The sequence below is a fragment of the Perca fluviatilis genome, chromosome 2 (genome assembly GCF_010015445.1).
Source record: "Perca fluviatilis chromosome 2, GENO_Pfluv_1.0, whole genome shotgun sequence".
Taxonomy (NCBI): Eukaryota; Metazoa; Chordata; class Actinopteri; order Perciformes; family Percidae; genus Perca; species Perca fluviatilis.
In genome coordinates this window covers 22,979,808-22,997,926 of record NC_053113.1, presented here as the reverse complement: position 1 = coordinate 22,997,926, position 18,119 = coordinate 22,979,808, and the positions used below count along the sequence as shown (strand labels likewise).

General features: G+C 40.6%; 1 protein-coding gene across 1 annotated transcript in view; it reads right to left on the bottom strand.

The window, feature by feature from the left end:
- The window catches only part of clmpb (CXADR like membrane protein b), a 66,523-nt gene that overhangs the window by 8,236 nt on the left and 40,168 nt on the right, over positions 1-18,119 (bottom strand). The window contains exons 2-4 of the mRNA XM_039784771.1: positions 10,767-10,918; positions 3,483-3,687; positions 634-801 (exon numbers count right to left, since the gene is read on the bottom strand). Coding sequence (XP_039640705.1) covers positions 634-801; positions 3,483-3,687; positions 10,767-10,918 — 525 coding nt within the window. The remainder of the gene's footprint in view (positions 1-633; positions 802-3,482; positions 3,688-10,766; positions 10,919-18,119) is intronic.

Sequence of the window (18,119 nt, the reverse complement as noted above, 5' to 3'; positions counted from 1 at the left end):
TGCCAGACCAGTTCTGTGTATTACATTTGATTTCCTCCACTTTACACCCAATTCAAGAAAAAACACTCTTCTTGCTTCATGCATGCAGGTATAATTCACTTGAGCCAGGCTGACATTTCAATGTCAGAGACGTCTTCATCAAATGACAGTATCAGCCTGGATTCTCGTGTTTATATAACTCATCCCAACAGAGTAGAACTAGAAATCACAGGGCTGTGTTCTGTTTGATTTCTGCGAAGAAAAAAAAGAAGTAGTATGCATAATGTGGTCTGTGTCTGTAAATGTTAGTACTGGCACTGGTCTATAAGATAAGAAATGCATGCGGAATCAGTGGCCTAATTGGGATAATCCGAGCTCGTCTGAGTGCCCTTTAGTAAAGTATCGTAACTGTTAATGATCTAGTGAATCAGCTCAGAGAGCCACCAGGAGAAAGTCATTGTACTGGGCAGATTAAGGTGTCAATGTGAAGTTGGGAGGAGGCGCAGGAAAGGCAGCATACTCAGCAAAACACCTCCTTGGATAAATGCAGTCTATAAAAATCACTAATATAAAAATGAATCTTCGTAGCATTCCTCTGCAGAGGGCTTGAATGATGAATCAGCACGTCAGTGTAGTGCCAATTATTTTCCTTACCTATCAGTGCCAGGTTTGGCAATTTGCCCAGACTCTTGCCTTTGTCCAATACTCGCTCCCACTTGTAGTTGATGGGATCAGAACCATCGCTGGACTTGCAGCTCAGCTTGACATCACTGCCCTCCAGGAGTTTGCCATCCATCCAGCACCTCGGCTTGGAAGGTTTGACTGTAAGAACGCATGGGAATCAAAAAATTTAAATACAAATGTGCAACATACAAGCAAATGTTTGTTCTTTGTCACACATTGGTACATTTAGATGCTTTCTTTCTGTTAATAATAGGGCTAGGTAATAGAAAATGCAAACAAAGTTAAGGCAGAACAGTAAATATTGCAAGGTTCTTACATGTACTGTATCACTAAAATGTGTAGTTTCAAATGTACAAATATAGTCTTTATATATTTTGCTTATTATTTAATTTGTGGATATGAAGTAATTTTTTAATTAGCTGGAGATACAAGACCAAAAATAAATCTATAGCATCTTCAAAACAGGCTTTTCGTATTTGACAGTCGTTGAGAGACTCATATTACTAAAACTGTGGGATGTGTGATTATATGGGAATATAGACACATTCCCTAATTTGGAACTGTTATTGCTATTATAAAATAAAGCTTAAAAGCTCAAGCAAATATTCTATGAGTTCATAAAATCCATCTTCCATTCATTATTGATGGTTATGTTGATGATAATATTATTCTCTAAGTGTCTAAAATGAGCTGAAATATAGTTTTACAATGGATTTTCTGAAGCCAAGTGAAACAGTCCAAAACCAGTGTACCACCTCAAAATAAAACACCACATTAAATGAAGAGCAAAGGCATAAAAGTGAAATAATAAGATTACACCTGGCTTGTTAAGTTGCACAACATAACATTTTTATAAACTTTATTTGAATGTGTCTATCTATATCCACTACTGGCGTCATTTACAACTTTTAAAAAGGGTGAATCGAACATCACATTTCTGTGAGCTGGTGACACACGCAGAAAAAAGATAGACCCATGGATCAATGTGACCCCAAAGCTGGCTGTGGGCGCTTGTGGTAATATGTTCTCCACAGGTCAAAGGTTTTGGTCATAGTCCAGTAGCCGGAGGCACAGTACAGTATAGCTGGTGCCTGCTGAGCCCTATACAGCTGCTCTTAGATACATGCTAAGAGGCACTGCAAAGCTACCAAAGCAGGAAAATAGCACACTATTTTCTCCCTCACAAGGGATATATTTTTAGATCAGTGGTGGACTAAATTTAAACATCTCTTTTGTGTTTTTGTTATGCTGTCATATTAGCAATGTCGACTTTTGTGTATTTGGCTGTTTGTCAGCAAAGTTGCACTATAAGTAACTCTGTAATGCCGGTATGTAAAGCCAGATAGCTTATGTGCCTTTGTCCGTCCAGCCCTCCTTTTCTCCATCCCATCCTCATCCCTCCCCATCTCGCAGCTTTGTCAGGGTCAGTTAGGCCTAGCTGCAGCAGGAGCAGTTTGAGCCTCACACACACGCACAAATACAAACACACCTACAAAAACATACCCACACACCTATAAAAATACAGACACAATCAAACACACTAAGTCAAAAATATCTGCACATGCAAATCCACACGCACTTTGTAATAAGAACAGTTCAGGCACCCAGGCGTTACCGTGCAAGCTTGCACATAAACACAAACGCAACCACTGGAGGCACGCATAAACCCTGGCGTGCACACAAATACATACACTCGCACGCTGTCCCGTGCCAAGCCAGCTACCAGCTCGGCTGCCAAGCTATTATCTTAGCGTGGGGAGCGAGAGAAAAATGCAAATGTTCGTCTCTCTCAAAATCGAAAGTGTCACCACAAAGCTGAGGGCAATTTGTAAAAACCGAGGCACTAACTCACTGAAATGTCTTTATGGAAGAGAGAGGAGAGTGAGCGCAAGAGGATTAACAGACTGTTCCATTAGAAAACCAATAACCGCGGGTTGAACTAATCTCCCATGATGTTTTAATAAATCGCCTACTTTTCTGACATTGAGAACACTTTTGCTCCTCCCGCTGGACTTTGTGGCTGGCTTTTGTGGTACAGACGCTCCCCTTTTGCTATCTGTCCTTCAGAATTGGTTAGCTATTTGAGATATGCAGGCAAAGACACATATTACCACTGAGCTAGTTGTTAAGCTAAGCCATTTATAACCATCTGTGTATTGGGCAAATGAGGAAAACAAAGAGGAAAAGAAGGGGATACAATGTACAATGATGACTTTGCTGGGGCTTATGAGGCCAAAACAGGCTTTTCTATATTAACTAGAGTTAAGACATGACTTCCTAAGAAGCTCAATAGTGGCTAGATTGATGACAGTGTTTCAATGTCATCATTATAAACTACTAAATTTCATTACAGTATCAAACTTAAATTCTGTTGTCTGTTTCTCATAGATCTCATAGAGGACACAAATGTATTAGCCTGTGCAATATGAATAATTTAACTTGATGCTTGTCCATGTAACTCGGACCCTAACATAATCAATCATGCTCTTCCAGACCCAGTCGCATGTTTCTGGTCTCACCTCATCAACGAATCTATCCAAACGAACCCAAACAGCATGAGCAAAATCAAATCACACTGTCTGAATCAAATTGAATCATTAGAACATTCAGCGCAACGGAGGAAATGTGCCAGGCTAATGATCCAGTGATTAGGTCTGTGTGTGTGTGTGTGTCTGTGAGAGAGAGAGAGAGAGAGAGAGAGAGAGAGAGAGAGAGAGAGAGAGAGAGAGAGAGAGAGAGTGTGTATGTATGTACAAATGGGTTTGGGTCTCTTCATAACCTGAGTGTGTGTCTATTACAATGTGTCTGACAACACTCACCCAGCACAATGAGGTTGACCTGGCTCCAGTGGTACTTTCCCCCAGTCTTGACTTTACAGTGGTATTCCCCAGAGTCAGTCAGCAGCAGGTCACTGATCAGCAGGGAGGCGTCTCCAGCCAGGTACTCCCCAGCAAAGGACAGACGGCTGGCCTCGCTGCCCGTCGCCTCATTGGTGTACACCTGGCCCCCAAAGAAGGTAATGATCTAGATGTATTGAAGAGAAGAAAATTGGAGATTTATTTGAACATTATTTACTTCATTCACTGACTACTCTCCTGAATACCAAACTCTCTTGTGTGAAAAGCTCCTAATGACTCATTCTACATCACTAAAAGCTTGTCAAATCACAGTTATCCCACTGCCACTTACTCTTCCTTTTAGAATAATTTTCCAATTTCCTCTTGGACCTAGTAAACTAACATTTGGTGTTAATAATTCCAATTAATGCAACCAATCCCCCAAATAATCATTTCACTTTACAACACTTGCAATACCCTTGATATATTTGACTGGTAGCCTGCCATTAACATTTAAGATAACGTAACTCTAATGATGGTGTATGTACACTTCAAACATATTCACACATAATCCCTCACTGGGTGAACAGTGTTGAGAAAAACAGAATATCTGCAGTCATGGGTAACATTTATAACAATCACTTTTTAATTACCACTTGGGAAATAATATTTTTTACAAATGAATGCATTTGCTGGAATGCCATTATCCTGCCAGTGTTCATTTAGCTGATTATCTGTGAGTGCCTTTATCTTCTTATGTTTTTTCTATGAGTGGAACTGTCAAATTTACCAAATAAAAATCTATTCTGGTGCTGAGATAAAAGATTAAAATACCCACAGTGGCACCACTGTCCTGTTTTTATTTAGCAGGAAATAAAAAAAAAAAACACTGCTGATAGATGATAATGAAAATAAGAAAATTAGGCCATGTGCCATGTGAGATTTTGGTCAGATCTGGATATATATATATATATATATATAATATATCCAGATCTGATATATATATAATAATAATAGATAATAAAGAGCTACTGAGTATTGCAGTTAGTATTGTATTGAAGTCAGAAGAATTGCATCAGTCATTTTCAGAAATATAATAAACACACCAAGTAATAGTAATAAAATGTTGTTTAGTTTTCTGTATGATTTGCTTATAAAAGAACTATTGTATTAGTCTAAATCACAAAATAAGTCAAATATAGAACACAAAAGAAACACCGATCAGACAAAGCGCATCTTTATCAGAACTTTGAAAGAAACATTAAAATTAGGCTGGGACAGAAAAAGATTTTAGTGTTAGGGTTTGCGATTGACACAGTCTATTTTTAGTTTTATTTTTAGTACAAGGTTTATTGATGCTTGCAAAGACTGGGTCTTCAAAGGAATAATCTGATGATTTGAAACTTCACTGTAGGCATCTAACATCTGTACACCTGAACTGGAAAGCCTTCGTTTTCTTTTCTCTGCCTGTTTTATGTCTTTGTATGGATTATTTCTATATACTCTCCTCGTTTCTCTTTCCCGTTCTCTCTCTTTGCCTCTTTCTCTCTCCATCTACATCCACAAACACAAACAAACACAGCTGTCACAGTGGCCTATTACTCAGGGCAAGTGAGAGCCTGCAGGTGGGGACTGCTAAATGCCGGTGCCACAGTGCATCAGTGCCTAAGAAACAGGGGCACCTGCTGTGATCACAGGTGACGACTGGCCATTTACAAACACACATGCAAAACCTACACACAGAAGGTACAGTAGCTTTGAAACAAACATGTAGAGTAGAAACACACAATGAATGCAAACAGACATACATTACTGTGCCACAGCTACAGGCACAGAGCGACACAGCTCTGGCACCTAAACTAAGTGGGACATATTTTAAAAAAGATCTGCCTATGGGCACACTTCTGCTGCCTTTATGGACTCTGGATAAGTATTACTCAAATTCACATGAACTACACTACAAGTGTATGCGTATTCATGCTTCTGGTAATGTCTGGGTGTACTCTGAACACATGCTTACGGTATATGACACCGATAGAGAGAGATAGTGAAAGTGCCCGTTAGCGTAAGAAATTTAAGAGAAATTGAGTCAACTGGCCAATGGCTGTTAGCATAGTTTGCAATTAAAATGAGGTGGTTGTCTATTCAGTAAAAATTTTAAATACTGTCTGCAGACATGGAATGTCTCTACCTTTCTCAGCTTTTTTGTGAATGGATAAGGAGTCTTCAGATGAAACACTTGGCTCAGTTATTTTTAAATACTACAGTCAAATTGTTTTGTTGACTTGCAAGGTTATTTTCAGATGTACAACAAAACATTTACTATTAACAAAACCTGGATTCTGCCTGTACAGGTTGCATGTGGCAAAAATATCCGATTCTCATTTATGTATCTTGTTTTCATATCATACTGTGATCAAACATAATAATGCATGATAGCCATTTACCTTTTCTATCAAGGTGGGATTGTTAAGGATTATTCGGGCCAGATTGCACACAAACCAAGAGTACTGTTTACATTCAAACATTTAAGCCATTTAGGTTTTGTTTTAAAACTGTCGTCCATAATGTTTTTAATTTATATATCGGTAATGTATCCATCTGAATAGCAGAGTGAATACAGAAGAAGAAGAAATATAGAAAAATGCACATTTTGCATATTCTCCACTCTACTCTTAATGAATATTAATCAGCTCAGTGGGCCATAGCTGTCCTGGTTATGCCATGCCAATAAAGTATGTTGAAAATTGTTGCTGGAAGGGGAGCAATTTTGCATTGTCTTACATTAAAATCAACAGCATACATTAGAATCGCACTGCTGCTAGTGTATTTCCCAAGAAAGATGACAATTTGTGGAAAGTTAAGAATTTCATCTTTAAAGGGGTGATAGAATGCAAAACCGATTTTACCTTGTCATAGTTGAAAAATGACAGTTTGGTGGGTAAATAGGACATACATTGAACCTCAAAATCCCATTGACACCTCTTTCCTCTGCAAATCTCACAATTTGAAAACGGGCGAATCTCAACGAGCCTCCTCATTTGGCTCTAGTCTTTGTCACGCCCCAGCATTTACATAGGCTACACCATTGATCTGAGATCAGGTAGTCTTCTGAATCTAGGTCGCGCAGATCTCTGCTATTCCATTACAAAATTCACTTCTGAAACTTTTTTATGCGAGAAATCAACTATGTAAAGCTCAAATATGGGCCGTTTTACGAAAATTTATGGCTAATTGCAATGTGTGTCGGAGTAAAGCGGCCGGTTCTGCCTGGGTTGCTACATTGGACTACCAAACGCCGCTGCCCTGACAGAGCTCCAGGGCCTGCAGCTCGATGTTCCCCTCTTCCTGCTAAATGGCCGGTGTGTGACTGAGAGCGCGGTCAGCGAGCTTGTTATGCCCGCAATCTCTTACCGCAGGTTCCAGTTAATCTTATAATGGATTTGTGTGTTGAGTTATTTAAACAAACGATCGGGGAAATAAACGCCTCTTGTCCGCAAGTTTCATTGATAGAGCCCGTGGTGAGCTGGAGTCCATCAATGAGAGCTAGCTAGCCTCCTCCTAATGAGACCTCAGAAATTCACAAAAATGCATTAAATTGAAATCGGACAAGTGTTAGCTAAGCTTTATAAGACCTTTTGGTAGCTGTGATATACATGCCGTGACGAAATTAAAAGTGTAAATATATTATAGTTATGCCGAAAGTGTAGCTAGCTAGCCGCTATCTTTACCCATTGGATTGAAGGGACACTAGCAGCTAACGAAACCTCTCATATTCACAAAAATGCATTACATTGAAATCGGACACAACTGTTAGCTTTATAAGACCTTTGGGAACCTGTAATATAAGTGGTGTGATGAAATTCCAACTGTAAATTTACTATAGTTATGCCGAAAGTGTAGCTAGCTAGCCGCAATCTTTTTCCATTGTATTGAATGGGACACATAGCTAGCTAGCTGCTCCTCCTAACAAGACCCCTCACGTTCACAAAAAATGCCTTAAATTGATATCGGACACAACTGTTAGCTTTATAAAACCCTGGGGAACTTGTAATATAAGTGCCATGACAAAATTCAAACTGTAAATATACTATAATTATGCCGAAAGTGTAGCTAGCTAGCTGCGATCTTTTCCCATTGTATTACATGGGACACCTAGCTAACTAGCTGCTCCTCCTAACAAGACCCCTCACGTTCACAAAAACGCCTTAAATTGAAATCAGACACAACTGTTAGCTTTGTAAGACCTTGTGGTAGCTGTGATATAAGTGCTGTGACGAAATTCAAACTGTAAATATATTATAGTTATGCCGGCAGTTGCCCAGCTCTGTGGAGCCCCGGTAGTGCAGTAATCCACAAATGGTGACTTTGCCCTGGGTATGGAGCCCAGCAGGCTGCTGCTTTCTCGTCAGACTGTGTGGAGCTCCTAAAGTCTTACCAAATTTGCAATTAGCCATAAATATTTCGTAAAACGGCCCATATTTTAGCTTTATATAGTTGATTTCTCGCATAAAAAAGTCTCAGAAGTGAATTTGGTAATGAAACATTGCAGTGTCTGAAATATGAGACCTACTGTCTCGTCTCCAATGTGTATGTATGGGGATTCACTCAACCAATCAGCACACAGCTCATCTAAATATTCATGAGCATACCATATTTGGAAGAAAGGCTCTTGTTAGAAATAGGGCCAAAACACAGGGATGCATAAGGGCCAATAAAATATCAATCAGGCCATTTTCAGCCCAACCAATGTTACATACCCTATTAGGAGACCAAAAGGAACAGTGTGAAATACGTATATAATCATTCTATCACCCCTTTAAGCAGCTTACTTTCATTGTTTCAAATTTTTTTGGAAAATGAAATCATTCCAGGTCTGTTCCACCGCTGTCACTACACCCAGTGTTTTGAGTGACTATACTTATATTGGCAGGTCAGCACAGTGAAAACCAGAGGGGTCAGTCTTTTACTTTTCATCTTGAAGAACGTGGATGAATTTTAGTGAGATGTCTCGAGCCCCTCTGTGTCCTCAACACATGTATCCTGTACATTTGCTAACAGAGGCTAAATGTTGACAAGATGCTCTTTCCCTCTGAACATGGCCCTCCAGCTGAACAAAAGAATGATTTATTCATTCAGCTGCAGGCGCAGTCTCTTTCCTAATCAAATTTTCAGACGTTTGATTTTAATTAATGGCGCCTTCAATGTTATCTTCCCGTTAAATATTCATCGCAATGTGGCAGCACCCTCTGAATCATCAAAGCGTTAAGACACTTGTTTTCCCCTTTCTTTCATTCCTAGCCCCTCTGTTTCCCCCTCCACACCCTCCTTTATCACTCTCCTTTGTGCTAACCAGCAAATCAGTGCATGAACAAACCACTTCCAAAGAGAAAGGAAATTTCTTTCTTCCGAAAGAAAGCTAGTGAGATTTTACGCTCTGTTTGTCATCAGATACTGTGTTCAATTTGGGTGAAGAAAGGCAATGATTCAAAACCAGTGGGACGATACCAAAAATGTCTTAAGAGGCTGTAGACACAAAACCAAGTTATGGCAATTTAGAGACTTCAGCCAGGTGATGCTATTCTTAAAACAGAATAGTTAGGCTGACGACTAGAATCAGCTGCCATCTACTGATTTCATGTTTTGTGTAGTTTCTAAATGTCAGACGGACACACAGCAAAGGAAACCCAAATAAATATCACTGTAAGTCGAGCATTTTCGGAGCATAGCAGAAAATAATATAACATAAGTCACGTATTTGGAATTAAAGCATTTTTTGACTGACTTAAGTAAACAATTTAAAAGACAGAATATGTAACAGATGCTAAACAATGCTTAGTTGTAATTCAATCTCATGCATGATGTGAAGCCTTGACAACCATTGGGTAAAAAAAAGTATAATAACGTGCAAAGAAAGTAGGAGCACTTTAGAGTGACAGATATGCAGCATAGGCTGTCTTTATTTTATGAGCTGACATTTTTGGAAAAAGTGTGCCTTCCTTAGAGCTTAAGGGAGTGTGTGTGCCGTTTCACTTCAGTTGTGTGTTGGTGAATAAGTGTACAGCAAAATCTCTAAACAACCTGGAGTCTCTGCTGAGTGTGTTTTTTTAAAGAAAAATACTGCAGTAATGCTGCTCCATCTGTTAGCTAACGTTAGCTTGATTTAGCGATTTCTAGCAAGCTGCCAGTTCTTCAGGTTAGTGTAAGTTATGCTACAGAGCTAGCAGACACATATTAGATGGAAAGCGACATAATTTAGACGGTTTCTGTGTTAGAAGTGTTAGAGGTGTTAGAAACAGTACAGTCACATTTGTAAAAAAAGTAATTGAGAATCATGTTCAAGTTGTTCTCGGGTTCGTGTTTTTCATGCTGTAGAAAAAAGGGTCCAAGGTTATAACTACAAAATGAGTTGGGGAACATTCTGGGCATCATTGTTCCTTTGTGAAAAGCACTAAAAGTTGAAGTGCCACAGTAACTTTGAGCATTGACTTGATGTCCAACTATTATGGCTCCTGTTGGAAATCAATCAGCATGACTCAAATGGAGGAAAGATAGAAGATACATAAAAAAAAGTGGATGTGTGAAAGAGAGAGAGAGAGAGAGAGAGAGAGAGAGAGAGAGAGAGAGAGAAAGAAGGAGGAGGGAAAGATATATGTCAGGTAATTAAAAAATATAGCAGTAGTCGACAGAGGTCTGTGTTTTAGCACAAATGGTCCCATTGCAATTTTGAAAGTTCTATAGCAACGGTCAGAAAAACCTAGAAACCCCAGGGTTCAAAGCCATCAAAAATGTATTTGAGTTGCTTTAGTGTTTCTGTTCTGCCTGTAGCATAAAAACACTTTTACTTTTGAAGACTGTTGGCAATGACCAGTTAAATAGCATAACATATTTCTATTTAGAATTTTTCCCTCTTCTGTCTCCGTACAGGTTGGAAACAGAATTGTCCCATTATGTCTCATTCGAACTACAGATCCGCTACCCGGTCTGGCAAACTTGCATAGTGCGGTTACAGCCGATAGATAGAGGGCCGTAAAGCGAATGCAGAAGGGCCGTTCACCCTGTTACGAGTTGATGAACCACTGAAACGATTTTGGAAACTTTATTTTAAGTTACAAAAAGTTCTCTAGTGTTTACTTTGCAGTAACATGCAATAAGAAAACGATACAATAAGTCATGATACAGTGAAATTATAATTTCCAAGGGACTGATTTCAATTATTGTGTTAAAAACACACAAAAACAGAAAGAAAAGAGAATCTTATCTCACCACTTTTTGTCTGGAGTTTGGTTTCTGCAGTAGCCACTCTATATCGAGAGAGTTGGACGACGGGAACTGGTGGTGGCATGGTAAGGTGGCATTGTCCCCGACAACCTTCTTCATCTCCGTCTGGGCACCCACTGACAACAGGCTGAATAGAACTGAGGAAGAGGAGGAGAGGGGGGTGATGTCAGCTGGGGACACTTGCTAAATCCAAACTTGAGACAAGAGGCAGATACTGCAGATAGGAAGCAAAACCATGCTGATAGAGGAAATTGAGCCAGAAGACACAACGAGAGATATGACCCAGAATCCCAATCACTATCTGACAGATGCTGAGATACATCACACCGGGACACTAAAGAGAGCGGATTCTTCTTCTTCTTTTTTTATTATTATTATTATTTTTTTTTTTTTTACAGGAAATAGTGTTTGGCATAGGAGCTCAGAGAGGAGTATTATGATGATCTTTTTTGTTAACCCCTTTTGACAAGGGCAGTCAAAGAGCACATTCTTAGTCACAGCAAGAGCTGTGGGGAATTGTGGCCTGGGAAGGAAAGGTACATAGTACATTCCTATTATTACATGTGACAAAGTAGACTAACAGATTTGACACTATCCACAAATGGAACATGCAATCATAGTAACACACATTCCAAAATATCCCCCAGTCTCCCCAGGGAAGAACTTGCAGTAGAAAGTAGCAATAACGATGATTGTGTGCACAAGCGAGTGATTTTGGACACCGGCCAGACTGTCAGTGGCTGTGTCTCCATGGGGGAGCAGCGAGGCTAATTTATTGGAGGATGCTGGACAGCCCGGCGGGCTTGAGTGGAATTAGCCAGAGGCGTCAGAGGGGATTGCTGGAAGCTAAGTGTGTGCGTGTGTGTTTTTTTTTTTTTGTGTGTGTCCAGAAGGGGTGGTGCACTGTGGAGAAATTCAACTCCCTCCACCTGGTAGAAAGACTGTACGATAATGCAGAGCGCCATTGAGCTTACACACTCAAATGTGACAGATATTTTTGGCTCTACAACATTTAACTTAACTACCTGCCTTCAATTTAAATGCATAATGAGCCGATAGCTTCTGGGGATTATGAGCACTTAAAATAAAGTTATCCAGCCAGCAGTCTCTCATTTGGAATCATGCAGGAATGTACAGGTTGTGTAAATATTGTTACATCCCCTTTTCATTATCATGCTGCTTAATAGCTCAGAGGTTCAATATTTCCTCCTGTTTGCACAGAATAAATAAACAGGACATGCATTTAAAGAAAAAACTTGTGTCTGCGGTGGAGTAATTCTACCCAGAGCCCTTTGAAAGAATTCCTTTGTTCTCAACAGACACAATTGCATGCAGTCAAATGTTCCACAGGAGGCCAAATGCATGCATGAGCACTCACTGGACGCCTGTCCACTAGTTCACTGGTCCACCCTCACAGGAGCCAACACCCTTTCCCATAAGTGATCTCTGGGCCAATGAAAATGTCAGCCCTGTGCTGTGAAACCAATGAGTCAGTACTGACGCAGGGCACAGAGGAGTAGCCTCACACAAACCACTTCTTCCAAGGAAGCCTCAGTCGGATATGCAGTTCTTTAAGTTTTGTTTAAGCTCTGTCTCTACTTTGTGAGTCTTCCGCCATAAGCCTGAGCTCCGGGCTACTCACTGTCAATCAAGTTTAAGGTTTCCAATTGACATTCACCAGTTGGACAGAGAGAGGGCACCTCACGGTTGAATGTTTGTGTGACCATTTGGCAGCCCAGGAGTGACAGGACACATTTCTGAGGTCCTTCTGCTCTGTTGGACCACCTGCTCAGTTCAAGTCATTAGTCAGCAGAAAAATAAGGGCCACCCCTCTGCCAGAACCCTGAAGGTATCCCCATTTATGACTTTTTAATGCAGCATTTGCAGGGTCATTCATTTTGTGGGCTCCCCACCGATTTTAGTTTGGATGTCAGAAAAGAGAGAGAGAGAGAGAGAGAGAGAGAGAGAGAGAGAGAGAGAGCTTTGCAGTGAAAGGAATATTCAAGAGAGCGAATGGTCAGACCGTGTGTGTGTGTGCATGCAATTGGTTGGACCTAATGGTGCACATTAATACCTGATGGTGGTATAGGGGTCTGCTGGGAGAACTGTGCCCACTGTCTCTCCCCTCAGCTCCTCAGGCTAACCTCTGTAATCAGTGCTCCCACACCCATCAGCAGCCCTGGGCTGAACCCAGCACTGTGTAACAGGCCTGATAAGAGCTCCCTGCTTCTTTTCTCACCTCCCACCTCTTACTTAACTGCCCACCGCTTCAACTGTAGGCTCTGTAAATGAAAGAGTTTACCTAAATGATAGATAGAGCCAGGGTGACCGCTAAAAGCAGGGCATTGCAATCTTTATCCACACAAAGTACTAGACTTTCCACGAGCTGACTTTAAATTGACCTTCAATCAATGATGGGGTCTGGTGTCAGAAATGTGCTTCATTGCACAACAATGAGGATTTAAGTGTCATAACAGCAAATAGCAAAATGTGCTGTATCTGTGACGGAAAGAAAACTGGTTACGTTTTGCCAGAAAGAGTTGGCAGACAAATCAAAATGGGTATTGGTTGGTATACAGTCGCTACTCCCCACTTTCCCACTGATTTATGGTCTTACAGAGGGGCTTTTGTGCTGTGGAATGGATGACACAGTGCTCCCAAAATAAGCTCGCCTTGATGTGCGTTTGCATTTGGATTGGCCTTATTTACCGTGTGCACAGCTGGAATGGTTGGACTGCAAGACCCCATCATTTGTGTCAACATCAACTATGAGACACAACAGAATTCATTGTTGTGACAGCTATGCACACAAAGTACTGTATGACAAAGTGTTTGGTCAGTCAAGTTTGGGTTTATGACCTTGGCTTTGAATTTGCAGTAAGGTGACCTAGATGGAATAAAAACTGAAATAACATTCCTGGTTACAGTGCTGTGGATGCATTTGCATGTCTTTATGAGATTTTATAAGGACATGGGAAAGGCCATCTAAATAAACATGGACATCTTGAGGGAGAGATAAATGCAGAGAGAACTTGTGATATGATAGCTGGCGCCATATCCCAGGCCATGTCCTCCATCCCTCCTTCTCTATCATTGTGTCTGCTTTTCTCAGCTCCGTTTGGCTAAGCTTCATGCTTTCATTTGTGGTGAGGTTCAATCTTTACCCACAAAAAGAAAGAAAAGAAGCATATCATAATTAACAAAAGAAAGTGGAAGCTAACACCAGAGGTTAGAGAGAGTATGAGAGAGAGAGAGAGAGAGAGAGAGAGAGAGAGAGAGAGAGAGAGAGAGAGAGAGAGAAAAGACAGACACATTTGACAAAGAGAGATTGAGAGGCTATGGTGAAATATGGAGGAGCCCATTTCCATGAAAAGGCCCTAGGGGGAGTTGTGCTCCAGTAAATCCGCCTTATAGAGCCCTCCAATCTTGTTATAGTGTGGCCAGTGAGACGGACAGACAGACAAACAAGGCAGGCCTGGATCTTTCACACTGCCCAAAGTCAAGCCCCATATCCCCTCAGTCAGCACATTGGCCTGGCTGGGGCCTTTGCTATGTCCAAAGCTTGTGACCTCTGGTACTGAAACACAGCAGATCAGAGATGGGGAGGGGGACAGAGAGAGATAGAGGGGTGAGAGGAATGAAAGGACAGAGAAAAATGGGTTGAGGGAGGGGTGGAGGGATGGTGCAATGCCTTATTTTGAGCACTTACTGTAAGTCACTGGTGTGGAGGATGGATTATACCATCACAAAGGTGGTTTTAGACACAGGTTAGCAGATGCACAATATGAGAAAAAGACTGGCGGTATCACGGTTTTATTTTGGCTGACAATTTCCTATTGTGTGCATTAACGCTGTTTTTCATGAACAGAATTAATTTGCGCCCAACTACATTTTCTTTAAATGCGTGACTACTGATGTGTATGATGTATGCTCTATGTGAACACATCCTGCCTTTCTACATAACAGAGATGCGATGGACTATCTTTTTCCCGACAGTAAAATAGTGCCTCAGCACACAAACCTTTGCATTTAGAATACTCATCAGTCATCAGGCTTACAGACTCAAGTCACATTTGAGTAACGTGTACAGTTTCACTGCAGCAGGCAAAAGTACCAATCATCTCCCAACCCTGTAAATCTGTTAAAGAACTGTTTATCTTCTGTCAATAACAAGGCTAATCAAGAAACAGGATTAATTGCAGAAAAGGGGAAATGTTTGGGTTATGAGCTCCAAATAAATTTGCTAAAAAAATAGGACTTTATGCATGTAACTAGCAAAATCTGACATGGCAAATATAAATACAATACCTCCATTGTTATTGCTGACATAAAGCTACTTTTTAGCTGAGTTGGAGACATACTAAGAGGAGCATAGGGCTGATGAGACAACAATGAAATACTACCAGCTCAGCATGTTTAAAAGGCTGCGTCTGCCCCCACCAATAGTACAGCAATCTTGTGTGACCTGAATTGGCTATTCAAATTCCAAACATATATGTTATAAATACCACCAATGTGGCACAGAGATTCACAGATAGTAGGTTACTTCTTGCCCTTTCGTCTTTCCTGATATCTTTGAGGATTTCGAGACTTGCTTGAAACACCGATAAAATCTTCAGATGTCTTAGCAGACAAGAAGCCGCCTCCAGTTGTTAGCGCAAACTGAGCGCCTGCAAAAACAACCCCCATGCACACTCTGTGAGAGAGTCCTTTATTCATACAGCCATCGCTCCCTTTTTTAATTACAGCTTCTTAAGGGGTAAGTCTCTTTAAATGTACCAAGTTATCATGCCCTATTAAAACACATGTTTTGCATGTGGCACACTAAACTAGTCTCCATGTACTTTCAAGGCCCAACTCATGAATATATTGCTCCTGTGAAAATCAAAGGGGCTGTTTTTTCCCTGACTGGAGGCTGACTCTTTGAAGGGATAAAATCCCATAATCCTCCTCGCCTCACACCCAGCGACTGACACTCCCTTCTGCTGACACAAAGCTTTTGTCTGTAAGACTTTACAATAAGGTATATGGAATCATTACCAAGGAATGAGTAAGGAACAAATAAGAGCTAACTGCTAATTACCAATAGCTTACAAGTAGTGCTTCAACATTACTGTTTTTGTGCAAGCCTCACATGAGAATTGTTACAAGAAATGTGTCACTGCTTCCCAACTATCTTACCACAACTTTCCATGTTTTTGTCTCTTTAAGGGGAAAGTAGCACATCTAACCAACAAACTGCTAGCACCATTCACCATATAGACATCGTACCATTTATTGATGAATGACATCACCCAGAGACAGCTGAAAAAAGAATATAAATATATACAGTATACATAGTAAATAATGTAATGTCAGTAATCATGAGGTAATGATGAATTCCTTATAAGAACTCATTATGAGGCACCATTTTACTTGACCGAATACAAAACTAGTACAGTACCTATTACTATGTACAGTATGTCAGAATAAAGTAATGATTACTTATTGATTATATGCTTTTTAGCTTCAGCTGTCACCCTTTTATTTCTATTACTTGTAGCACCATGACGGCTACTTCAGGAGTGAGTCATCTGGAGCTTGAAAACATCTAAAAGTGAGGGCCATCCTGTTCATGTTCATCTTTGAGGAGAGGTTTCTAAGAGGTCTGGCTGGAGCAGTAATGGATGGGTTTGAGGAAGAAAAAAAGGAATGGAATAATTTCCACGATAATCACTTGAACCTGGAGGGGGAATGCGGATAGGAAAGAGAGGGAGGACCATTGGCAATAGGGATAAGGGAGATAAAATACAACTGAGGTCTGAATAATGTAAGGCCCTGTGGTAAATGTTCACCTTGTGTCGCTCTTATTGCCTTCATTAGCATCCCTTTCATGGCCTCGTCATTGCTGCCACGTCGAGTGATAGGGGACGCCATCCCGCTGACAGATCCTCAAAATAGATCCAAAATTAGTTTCGCGACAAGCACTTTTAATTCCCCCAAAGTATTCTGCATTTTCTCTCAGCAAAATAAGGAAGTAGGGAGGAGATGGGAAAAAAAGCTAATTACACCATTCCCCAAGGGAGGGAGAGTCAGTGAAACCTGCTTACAGTGCTATACACATCTCATCAACGCTGCATCTGGTGCCTTCACCCACACTCACGGTTGTAGCTGTCCAAGATGCTACGGCTACTCCATAAATCTTCTGGTTTTAGCGTGAAACAGTCCAAAGAGCACAGAGCTTCTCATAAAGGGCTACACTTTGGCTCAAAGTCTTTCATTGTCATGCAACACTTTCATCAACCTGCATGACAAACGCTGCTTGCGCTTACCATCTTTGTACAAGTTAACTGTGCTGGGTTTGGGTTGGTACCTTTACAAAAACTGAAAAAATTAACACACCCATATATCCAAATAACACTGAGACACTACCCATTATTTTGAGCAGCCTATGTTTTAAGTCTTTCCACCTTAAGTGGCTTAAAAAAAAAAAAAATCACAGCTAGCCATGTGACCAAGTGGAAAGAGTGAAGAGCAGGATCCTTAGAACTTCTGTCTCTCTCACAAAGAAAGCAGTGATTGTCATTGGCTGAAGGTTTTTTTTTCAAATTAAAAACCAATTCATCATTTTGTGAAGGATTGTCCCCATTTAATATGGTAATTATAGCAATGCATCTTAGAGACTTCAGCCTGACTTGCAGAATAATCTGCAGAAGCTTGTGTTGTGTTAAACCATACAGGGTTACATTCGGCTTCAAAAAACACCATTCAAGACATTTTTCCTCCCTTAAATGTGTTCAGACTGAACAAGGTCCAAATGTCAAATGGTCTGTTTTGCACCAGATAACACGCTTCAGTTAAATGGGGCTTGGACAGTGACCTCTCTATTTTGCTACAGCAACGGATCCTCCCAACATCTGGCAAAGCCTAAGCAGACAAGCATGTGTGCACACTCACTTTGTTCTGCATGAGCGTCTCCAAATCGGAGACTATAGAGAAGCATACAGCAAAGCGAGGCGAAAGTTAACGTCTCGTAGAAACTTATCACCAAGGTTACTGAAGCTGTGTGTGTAAAGGGCACATTCTCCCTGCAGCACGTGCAAACAGCCTTGAATTCAAAAACCTTTTAATTATCGAAGACTGAAATGAAAACGATTGCTTGGTTAAAAGTGGTAAGTCGGCAATTTGGGCTATCAAAAGAAAACGACTCCAAATCCGGTTCGAGAAATTGTATTTGCTTACAAAGGTATCAAATTTGGTTTTCCTCACAAAGAAAACTTTATTTCCATTCCTGCACAGAACATTGTTTTCCTATTCCTACTTATTCAAAGGGTTTTGGCCCAGGGCTGAGTTTATTTC